Source organism: Adelges cooleyi, unplaced genomic scaffold, assembly GCF_023614345.1.
Source record: "Adelges cooleyi isolate 19-005CV unplaced genomic scaffold, UGA_ACOO_1.1 ACOO_flye_CR_arks_rails_tigmint_CR_PRNA_519, whole genome shotgun sequence".
Taxonomy (NCBI): Eukaryota; Metazoa; Arthropoda; class Insecta; order Hemiptera; family Adelgidae; genus Adelges; species Adelges cooleyi.
Window position 1 is genome coordinate 469728 of NW_026096208.1, and position 12205 is coordinate 481932.

General features: G+C 33.2%; 1 protein-coding gene across 1 annotated transcript in view; it reads left to right on the top strand.

Annotated features, from left to right (window-relative positions):
- LOC126842338 (uncharacterized) overlaps nt 1–12205 on the top strand; it is a 75695-nt gene that overhangs the window by 54178 nt on the left and 9312 nt on the right. The window contains exon 2 of the mRNA XM_050579268.1: nt 1018–1231. Within this exon, the coding sequence (XP_050435225.1) occupies nt 1018–1231 (214 nt within the window). The remainder of the gene's footprint in view (nt 1–1017; nt 1232–12205) is intronic.

Below are 12205 nucleotides of genomic sequence, written 5' to 3' on the forward strand. Positions count from 1 at the left end.
AGTATTATTGGAAATTTCAAACATTATGAGTGTCCATCAACGTGGAACGTTCCCTATTTAATATATACAAAGGAAAGAGGTCACACGAATCCCTATTTCGAAAGAACAACAAGTTTTCTTAACAAAACTTATGTAAACTTTTAAAAAAAATATTTGAAAATACCTTGAAAGGTACTTTTGATCTATAATAATTGTTCTCTGTCAACCTGCTAAAGAGAACGAAAACAACTTACTGTTTATTATTAGAGACAAAAGATGGAGGACAGTATTAAATTCAACCCGGATTTATTGGAAAATATAATGTGCTTATTTATTTAAGAGCGAATGAATATTGATCACACTTGACCGCTGTGATGAATTAAATATCTCCAATAGAAACTTTTGCGGGAAATACCCGTCACAATGGAAAAAAAAATCATCCAATAAGTTTTTGGAGAAAATCCGAATAAGTCATAAAAAAACCAAAACGTTTGGAAAGCACCAACAATTGGATTTCTGCTGAACGCAGACGTCACAAAAAAAAAAGCAATAACCTTTTCGTTTTGCATTAGAAACATATTTTCATATTTTCAGATTTTTATTATTTGATGTTTTTTTTTTCTTTTTGCATTCGCACTTCACAGCTGGTGGACTTATTGCTTTTCCTCAAAAAAAAAATATGAAAAATGAATTAGAAAGCGTTCCCTTAACCTTACCTTAACCTGAACAAAAGAAAAAAGGGAGTAGGAGATTGAATAAGCAGTAAAAAAAAAAAAGTAATTCCAAAGAACTTTGTCTTTGGCACCTTTATCCAATTGTAACTTGATGTATAATAATGATATTGTGTTATACTTATTGCTGTTGATTTTTGATAAAGCATATTTCGATTGGATTTAGATAGTTGTACCAAAAAAAAAAAAAACAATATTTATTTACTTTATTTCAAAGCTTTTGGTAAACACAAACTTGTTTGAAGTTTGTTCTAATGGAATTTCGAGTGACATTATTAATTTTTTTTTTTTTTTGTCATTTTTACAGACTTCCCTCTGAAAAGATTACAAAATCCTACTCACTCCACGACAACGGTTGCCAAGAAAGTGTGCTTGCAAACACCGGAAAGCTGTCAGCAAAGGAGTTGGACTTTCGAGACGGTTCGCGGTGAGCTCAAAGTGCCTGCCAGACAACATTACCCGTCCGTGACCAGGACCGGTTGCATGGACTTGTGTCTGAACGAGAAGGACTTCCAATGCAGGTAAGTTCGTGAATATTTTGAAAATTATTTCTCCCTAAATCTACTTGTACTTGTGTATTCATCCTTCATCCCTTAAGCAGCACTTGGCAGGAAGTAGAAGTAAGGATTTGGTTTTTTCCAAATGGGAACATATCAACGAAAAGTTTTGCAAACAATTTTTAGGTTTAAATTTGCAACCGTCATCAATCTGCTCGTTTGCTATAACTGCGATAAAGATGGTCATGTGAAGGCATAATGCTAACATTTAGTAATGTTGTATACACATGTTCACATTTGAAAAAACGAGGTCTATACTAATTGTTTTACGTGTAAGGGATGAAGATAAAATTTTTCTGCTATATTGAAAAACCTAATAAAATATGTCCATACGAGCAAAGACGGAAATGTAGTGTCTTACATCAGAAGATCCAGTATAATACAGGATTACAAAGAAAAGGGATGTTTTCAAAAACTGTTTCACTTTTAATCACCTTTTTTTATCCAAAAAAAAAAAAAAATGTATAAGCAATTTAAATATTTTAACCAAGTCGGAATTTTTATAATTAGAACAGTAGTAAAACTATTTAACTAAAGTAAAATATCTATTTTAAGACAATTTTAAGAAAAATGAAACAAAGCAGAATGATGGCATGTTGAATTTATTGGAAACTTTTTTCTGGGTTCCACATTATTATTTCATTGGAGAGATTCGCTGAAAATATATATATTAAAATATGATAATAGAGTTAAATCGAAAGGGTCGTTTTGAAAAAGGACCGCGTTCCGTATAAACTATATTGGAAAAGGTCAAGTCATGAATAAAACGGTAAACGAAATGAGTATTTGATAAAAAAAATATTTCAAAAGAAAATGTCCCTATAAATAACAATATGACAATGTTCTGGACCGGATATAAAAACTTATTGGGGTTTGATAATGTTATCATGTCAAGTAGTAAAAATAAAACAGGACCGTCCTGACCTACATAGCATTTTTCTGCATGTACTTTACAATATTTTTTATAGAGATAAATTCTAGGAAATCTATTTCAGTGCATTTTCGTCTCAGAAAATTTTCCTATTAAACAAAAGTGACCCCAAAATGGTAAAGACTACACAATTGCAATTTTGTTAAGTGTATGTAGCTTTTTTTTTTTTAGTTTATAAAAGGAAAACAACTTGAACGTCAGCCATTGCATACCAAATAAACGGTTCTGGCGAAATGGCTAAAGTTTAGTCGAGTGGAACGGCTTAACGTTTATATTGTGTTAAGTAAAGCAAAAAAAAAAAAAATTCTCTTCTCAAACCGAGTTGGACTATTTAGAGCGGTCGGTTTTGTATGTGTGTGTGCAGTGTGTTTGGCAAATGGTATTACAAATGGGTTTTATGTTTGTGCAAAGTATAATGTAGAGTTTCTCGCTCTGGACCCGAAAACCGAGAGTATAATATATATATTTATGTATAATAATAATATTATATTATCACACACGAGTCGTTGTCCTATCCGAGTGCGCTTGTTGTTATGGCCGGTCGTTGTCGGTTCGAACGGCCTCGACCTCTGCGTGGGATGAGCAGAGATGAGTGCAATAAAAATAGATAGTAAAAATAATAACAATAATAACACTTGGCCGAGTTTCACGACCGTTCGTGTTTGCACATCTGAGTGCCGTCGTCCATTGGCCCTCGTTTCATCTCACACCACCCACCACTGCGTGTATAATAACAATAATAATAATAATAATATCTAATATTTACTGTATACTTAAAAAAGTATATATATATATATATAACCAACCTAGGCAATACAATATATACACAGCATGTATGATATTATGCCTCCACTACCGTTTTCGGAAGAATTAAAATTAGCATTTACCAGTGTGGTTTGTCTTCAAAACTGTAACGACGTTAGTTGTTATTGGAGACAATCATTGTTTAATTTTAATATTTTCTGAAAAATTCGCCGAAAACAGCGGCTATTGTTTCTGTGAGAACGTTATTGGATTTAAGCAGAGTCGAATCGTTTTTGAATTCGACGGTTTAATGTAAAATTATGTGTATTATAATATGACCTCTTGGATTAATCGCAATTTATCTATTTGGACGCATTTTAATTTATGTTGGTTTTGTACAATATTTATATAACATTTTATATATTTTATTGATTTTTTTAATTTAAAAATAAAACGTTTTTTTTATTAGTTAATGTTATTTAACAATATTAAAAACGATTATCAAAAAATTAGCTTTTTTTTTGTATTTTTCACAGCACTGTAAATTTTTTTGTCGACACTCGCCTTGTTAAGGTGTTTGTATGATAGCTTTATTATCTATATATTAACCTGATAAAAATGTATAATATTTGTATTTTAATATTTTTAATTTAAACACAGGGTGATGCGTTTTTACAATTTCTTAGTTTTTCTCATTGGCGATATTCTAGTTTATGTTACTTTACATCAGCTGTAGTCAATATACAACTTTTTTTTTATTATGTGTTCGATTCTAGAGGTTTGTCGACTGTCGAAACTTAACTGGTAACATGTATACCATGTTTAATTAAGTTTTCAAATTAAAAACCAATTAGCTGAAATTATTGAATAACAGTTTTGAAAAATTGTTTTCATTAAAACTTGTCAAAATTGTTAGTAATTAGTTGAAAAAATCAATAAAATAAAATATACATTTGTTTTAGAAGTTGATTCAACTTTGAAATTCAACAAAAATGAAAAATATTTGAATTTTAGCTAATATTGTGAAATATCACAAACATAACAAATATACAAAAAAAGGTAATTATTTGATAATCATTTTTAATATTGTTAGATAACATTAACTAATAAAAAAAACGTTTTATTTTTTAATTTAAAAAAATCAATAAAGTATTGAACATGTTACTTTGTAAGTTTCGAAACTTATTAGAACACCATAAAGAATTTACCAAATAATATCAACATTTAAATATTTTCTACAGTGTTAATGTTGCGTAACTCGTTAGAGAATATAGACATAATATTCAACAAAGAACCAGGTTAAAAAAACGTTTCAAGTAATTTGACCTGATCATAATTATTGTTAATTTTGCCTTTATTATTTTTTGTTGTCATTATTATTGTTAATACTATCTTCATTTTTTTAAAATCATTTCCTGTGCTCTGTTGCCCTTATGAGCTTGGTAAATTCTCTATAGAAATAAAAAAATTAATATTGTAAAACCAACATAAACTAAAATGTGTCCAAAAAGATAATTTGCAATAATTATTCCAAGAGGTCGTACACATGGCTGTATACATAATTTTACGTTAAACCGTCGAAATCAAAAACGATTCGACTCTGCTTAAATCCAATAATGTTCTTAGAAAAACAATAGCCGCTGATTTCGGCGAATTTTTCAGAAAATATTAAAATTAAACAATGATTGTCTCTAATAACAACTTAAGTCGTTACAGTTTGGAAGACAAACAGCACTGGCACTATAACGTTTATCTCCGTAAAATATGTCACTTTAATTCTGCCGGAAACGGTAGCGGGCAGGCAATATATACCTAACGTCATACCAATAATAATTAAAACGGTATGAACATTTCGCGCCACCTGCACCTTACTTTGACGATAATAATAATAGTTTGTGACTTTAATTTGAATATTTCCTCGCGAGTTATTATTTATTATTTAAACGTCGAAACTTCGGGCACACGGGCTTGGCATTGCAATACCGGGAATTCCGGGTCGTCGCAAGTCGGAGAGACGGGAAAACTTTTCTCTCCGCTATCTCTGCAAAAGTCAAAATCAAAATAGTTTTGCCGGAACTTTGAAACGTCCTAGATTTCTAAGGGCGGGTCGAGGGGGGTGGGGGTTGACACCGACGGTGATAACGGATTCGACGTTTAATGAGATTTTCCACACCCAAGAAAAGCAGGAAAACCGCGCCCGAAAGAGGAAAAAAGTTTTATTATTGGTTTTGTTACCTGGACACGGCCGGCTTGTAATTTTAGATTGGAAAGTTTTTCGCCGACCGCAGATCGGTTGTTATCGAAATGCGATTCATCACTTTCCACCGCCGTCAACCTTTCCAAAGGCCACACGTTACCGAGGTCCCGTACACTTCCTGTTCCTCCTGCTTGACCCACTTGATGTTTGTAATTTCCTGTTTTTTTTTTCCACCCTATTTTTTTAATTATTTCTTATCACCTAACCGTTCCGGGGCAGCAGAGAAGAGGTATATATTGTTTTCACAATACGATGTGCGCGTCGTTTTTGTGTCTTCCAAACCGTTGTCTTGAAATCAGAAATCCCACCCATAAAAGGTTGGCAATTTCACCAGCAAAGCAGAGAAAAAACCCACAACATGTATCCTGTATTTAAATAGTTGTTATTGTTTATTTTGTATAGCAATTTATTCTTAACCTTTAATTTGATTGTTGTCCCCTTAACAATACAGATTCAATGAGTGCGTCGTCAATGCCTTAGTAGGCAAAATAACTGCAAATCATTTGGACCGAGGTTTTTCTAAGAGATTGTGAATATTGTATAGAGAACATTTGTTGTCGAACAGTTGATGTCCGTGTCGTTTAAACGGAAATAAAGCTAATTCACCGAGGCAGTTTGCAACACAGTCGTTGGGGTACGTTTAACGTTAAATACAGGATATAGCCATTGTCCTATGGGATGGTTTTTTTTTTTGACAAACACCCGACACAGTAACCGCACTCCGTATGCTAAGAGTCTGGTACGAAGGACCACACTTCGTTGCTAGCCTAGCTGGACGATTTCCTTAGAGTGTACGGTCGGATTGGGATGTTTTTGTACCTACTCAATGGTTTCCATAGCGAACTCATTATGAAATAGCATAGGTACGGAGATTGGGGACTGCGGGACGTTGGACATTCAGTTTTTAATTGAGATTTGTTTTTGGAATCTGTACCGCAGAGAGTTGTCGTCCGGGTGTGTGTCCGAATGGGTTCAACGAGAGCTTTGTGACTAACTAAAAGTTTTCACGCTGGTAAAGTTGACTACAATTAAAATGGCATTAGCGCGCGCGTCGGAGCGTCAAGAGCCAACAATAATGATGATAATCGTTTATTGTTGTTCGAACCCGGGTCAATTGCCCGGGTCAGTCGTTTGTCAAGAAGTCCACAGGGTTCAGAGAGATGAATTGGCACGTTGTCGTCGAGTATCGATTCCGTTTCATCTCTCGAGCCAAAGGCGGCGGACGGGTCCGCAATAATAGACACGGTGACTTTGTCGCCGGCATTGTCAGCATTGTAGAATAGTGTGTAGTTTGTTCGACCAAGGTAAAACGAATTTATATTACTATACAGTAACGATGACGGTAATTGGACAGTGTCTGGGCAGTGGTAGACACGGTCGCTGTAAGTGGACCCGATCAGAGTCTGGGTTCGGCAGCAGATGCCCATTTCGGTGGCCGGACGTATGGTTATTTATTGTTTCTTCCTTTTGTTTGTTCTGTGTTTAATTTCGGGCCGGAAAATCGATACAATATAGGTCGTATCGGCGGTGATGGTGTACGGTACATTTTCCGGGTATTACTCTAACCGTGGTAATTATCCCGCCGTGGGTACAGCGTACATATTAAATAATATAAAAATACCGGTGTGCTCAGACAACCGAAAATCCGTACTCCGTCAAGAGGCTTTCTGTTTTTTCTCTCTTGGAATCCCTAAAAAAAACCCACACCTTACCTCAAATTTCGTTTGACAGTAATTTTCCAGACACCAGCTGTCGACTGTTTGACAACCATCAAATTTTTATATTTTTCGCGCCTTATTCTAAAGGTCTGACGACTTGTGAAAATTAAACAATTACCTGTGTTATTAGCTGTTTTTCAACAACGTTTTTGTAACAAAGAAGGTGCTTAGTTACTAATTTTAGCTTCGGTGCGTAGCTGAGAAGGTATTGTTTTTACAATGATGTGTTTTTATTTTTTTTTTTTTTGTGTGTGTGGACCAACGATATCTCGTAAATTGCTGAACCGATTTCTTCGTGTAGCAACTTTATAGATCAGAAATCATACCTGGAAGGTGCTTTATTAGGCCAAAATTTTTAAAAAAAGTCACCCCTTCCCCATCAAAATCAGAAAAAACCCCAAAAATAGGGTAAATTTGCACTTTGACCGTAGTCAGTTTCTAGATTGGTATGTGTGAGTGAATCAACAGACAACAGGTAATGAAAATATTTTCATTATATTGTTAATCGCGATAGATGGGTAACTATGACGGAACATTTTTATAGACAGACGATCAACCCTTATCGTATCCACCCCGCACAAGACTAAATATTAAATTTTCAGTACATTATTTCTGGTCCCACGATATCTTCTAAACCGCTATAACCGGTTTGAACATACTATCCACAGATTTGCATCGAAGCGTTTTTTGTCTAATCAAGTACCAGTACTTTACTGTGAAACCAATGTAGGGATGGACAAAACCCTGCGATTACTACGGGGGTTCGTATGGAAATAATAATATTGGCCTGATGTCGGTCGAATTCGAGTCAAACAAAATAATCATTATGACGCCAGACTAGGTACTCTCAGTATTTTGATAATTACTATATGTATCGAACCTGTACCTACAATACCGACTGCGCTAACGTACTACATAATAATAATAATAATAATTAGTGTAATAATACACAATGTTCATGGGTCTCAGAGAACATAACCCGAAGCGGTTGAATAAACGCTTGTTAAAAAGCAATAATTTACCAACACCGAACATTTCTTGATGATGATTTTTTTACTTCCCTTTTTAGGCGTGGCCTGTCTGGAGCAAACACAGTGCATCTAGTGTAAACTCAGAACATTGTGAACAATGTTAAATGTTGAACGAATCGCACATATCTAGTTTTTATGGACTCTTTAGTTATGGAACTGCAATGGCTAAGTTTCAAGTAAAATGTCCTTAAAATTTATGATTCGAACACAATATGTGTTGGGTGAAAGTCGAGGGCGGTTGTTTGCCAAATCAATACCATAACTTCTTCTCTCTATTTGTCCATATTCCATTTGTTTAGCCCTCCCAAACTAATTATTTCTACATCAACTTTTATAAATGGTATCGCATACATTTCATTGCCTTTTCAAATTGAGAACAATGTACTTAACATATGTTCGGATATGTACAATTTTATTACATATATATATTTTTTTAATCTGCAAACATAAAAATAAATACAATATTGGTTTTTACATGATATATTTTCACGGTGCTCGTAATTTATATTTATTATTATTCACACGAATTCGGGCAGACGTTGAAAATACCGAAAACGAGGGATGTGATTTGTGTGTAAGATTTATTCACCGAAAACGTCTCGGGTTAGGGCAAACAACCGTGATTTATATTTATGTACACAGAGGGTATTTATTGGTAGACACCCCACGCCCCTCAAGTGTTCGGTTAAGCCTTATTTAAAAAATACATAGGTATTTTGAAAATATTTGAATTGAAAAAAAAAGGAAAAACTAAATCTACCGTGAGACTCATCGCACACCGACCGAATACATGGCGAAAAAAAAATAAGGTAGAAATACCTCAAAACTTTTCCAGAGGTAGAATTGAAAGTGTAGACATGACTTGCCATTATATCAGTAGGAATTATTTTACAGAAATAATATCAACTTTTTATATAAGTATAAATATGTAAATTCATTTTTATATTAAACTCTTTCCAAGGTTTGTAATGTCTTGTCAAGAACAAACCATTTGCGTTAGACAAAATAATACAATTGCCACCCTTTTTTCAAAAAAAAAAAAATTTATATATTCCTTACATATTATGTCTTAGACTTGTATGTCAAAATTCTATAGTCTTGAATAGTTTTTCTATTATTTCTATATTATGTTGTGCTTGGTGTGGTTTCCATTTGAAAAAATATGTCCGTTTCTTAAATTTAGTAACGTTTAATAACCAAGTTCTTTTATTACAAAACAGTCGCCTACGGTATTTTGTGTTTGAGATCTCATTAAATTTGTAAAATTCCTTTTCAGGATTATGGAGGTGAATAAATAGAGATAGTGGATGATTAGAGATAATATATTAGAGATACTAGAACGCGGGACATAATATCCACGTATTGATGATGTATCTGTATGAAGTGTGTATACTTAAATCGCACTAATTAAACACACTATCATACTCTGTTGACTCTGCTTACAAAAGTAAACGACCTGTCTGTATATATTTAGTTACAGAACAAATTTATTCGATTTTCGAGCAACGGTCGTCGTTGGGATACTATTATTCTGATGCAATCGATATCGTTTCCGGTGCAAAACTAATATAATATTATTATGTAAATGGAATATTCAGGTGACAATTATTATTGTTTGTCGATAGGTCCGACGATGGTTGTGTAATAATATATATATATATATATATATATATTATAAAGAGAATCATCCATCACCGCGGTGGCCGGCGGTCCGTGACAATTTCTGTGGGGGCTTTATCCGGTAAACTATCTCTGCGGTCTTTGGGGATTCTATTGTGTGTGTGTGTGTGTGTGCATTTATAATAATAATTATTATCAATCATTATTATATTGTAATGATAATCGACAGAGGCGCGCAGACGGATAGAGTTCATTGCTGTCGTCGAAGCGGTCCTAATGAACCGAATAAAACCGACATACGTCAAAGCGCTGTTGGATATGTCTGATTGAGCGCAAAATAAGGGGAGGCAAAGACAAACGAGGAGGGGAGATGTAACGTCATCGTTATTATCATTATAATAATATTATTATTATTATTATTATACGGACAAAGAGACGAACGAGGGAAACTGTTCCGTGTAGAGTGCTATTGCATGTGGGTGGTTCAAGCGCACGGCCTGTGTAATTATCGTATCACGTTGAACTCCCACGACCAGCCCTGCAGATGCGTTTAATTGGTCCAAATCAATGGTACAGGCTGTTGCCAACCGTCCTTTGACAGTCCTACGTTAATAATTGTATTAGACCTAATCGGTCAGTTACGTTAGTTACAATACAGTGTAAACTTCTATGAAAAATTGATAAAAAAAAAAAAAAAAATACTTATTTCATGACGTTGTTATATTTTATAAATATTTAAATACATATATGTATTTACTGTTCATTTACATGATACATAGTATACTAAATTTGAATATTATCCAAGTCCAAAATAAATAAATAAGATTCAATAAAGACAAGATAAACTCAAGATAAAGTCAAGATAAAGATAATATGGTAAATCGAATGTATAAGATTTTGTCGTTTAAAAACATTACTCGTTATTAATAATAATAATACATAATCATGTGTATTATATTCTGTCGGTTCAGGGACGGATTGATTATTTGGATCATAATCCTAGGAATAAAATAAGTAAACGCGATAAAAAGAATAGTATAACTCAACGACTCAACAGCCACCGAAAAATCTAGAAATCAACAAGAACGGTAAAAAATGTATAACTTTTAACATACTTTAACAAACTTTATTTTTAGAGGTTTGAGGAGTGTTTTACACTTAAAGGATCATCCTGTGTAGAGGCTAAACAATTTCATATTAGATTAAATAGTTAAAATTTAGATTAAAATAAAATGTTTTCTACAAAATCACGAACACAATAATTATAATCAATATAATATCATTATAAAGAATAGAGTTTTAGAAGATAAATTTTAAGATGAGTCAAACTACACAAATCTTTGTTTAATTAAAAAAATATAATTTAAATAAAAGCCGTGCAATTTTTTCGTGTAAACCTAATTAGTATGAAATACAATACAATTAAATAATAATTGTAATTCTGTAGTTTTTCTTCAAATGTAGACATTTTACTTTACAGTAATAAGCCACTTTCAAATTTTTTTTTTTTAATTCCAAAGCTGATTGACTTTATAAATTAAGAATACCTAATAATATTTACACGGAAAACCACTTACAATGGTAAAACGACTTAGCTAGGTACAAAATATCAAAGTTTTCAACAAAAACTATAAAATAGTAATTTTTCTTTTGTTTTTTGCGAAATTTGGTTTCTTCCTTAAAAAAAAAACGGTCACATTATTGTTTGTTGTATATAATTATTTCACGGTTTGATTTTTAAATTTTTTATTAGCTTTCATCAAAAGGTATTACGGGGTCGACAATTATAGATAGGTATTGCACATAACAATTGTTGATGTTGTTGATAAAATATTGATGTTATTATATAAATGACAGTATCGTCCGGGAAATAAATTCCAAACGAGAGAATCCCCCAATAATGATACTTTAATACCGAACAATAGGCGAACGCTGTGTGTCTGTTTCTTGGTTTGTCGAACACAGAGAGAGACCTTAATAATCACCACCACAATGCAATGCGAATTCCACGAAATCAACCCTTTGGCCCGAAACGGAGTTTTCCCATTAAATTATCTTTAAACGCGGCGGTACGCGGAATTTCGCTTCAACAGGAGGGCTGTTCCGAATTATTAATTATTATTATCCGACAAGTTATTTAGCAGCAACAGCAGCAGCAGCCGCGTTGGTTATGTAAAATATTTCTGTTTAAATCACAGTTTCCAAATGCAATGTTGTTTAACGACCGCCGACTTCTACCGAAATTCGCCGGCAAAGGCTTAGACAACAATTATTATTATTACTATCTCTGCGCGAAGCCGCGCCGGTTAGGTTATGGGCCCAAAAAATGAGCAAATATATTTCTGAATAAACGATTAAAAATATTTTTACCACACCCGCGAGACAACACCGGCTTAATTTATGCTGCAGTTAATTTTCACAAAAAAAAAAAAAAATCCCTAAGGTTTTCTTGAAATATAATACAACATTTTTATTAAAAACAACCTTAAAAAATGTCTGATAACAACGTTTTTTAACTGCGATAAACGTCAAACTGTGATTTTCACACGTTGGAACGAGGTAAAATATTTTTAAAAAAAGCATCCAAGTAATTTATCCCGGATAATAATCTAAAACGGTCTACTAGTCCATTAATTT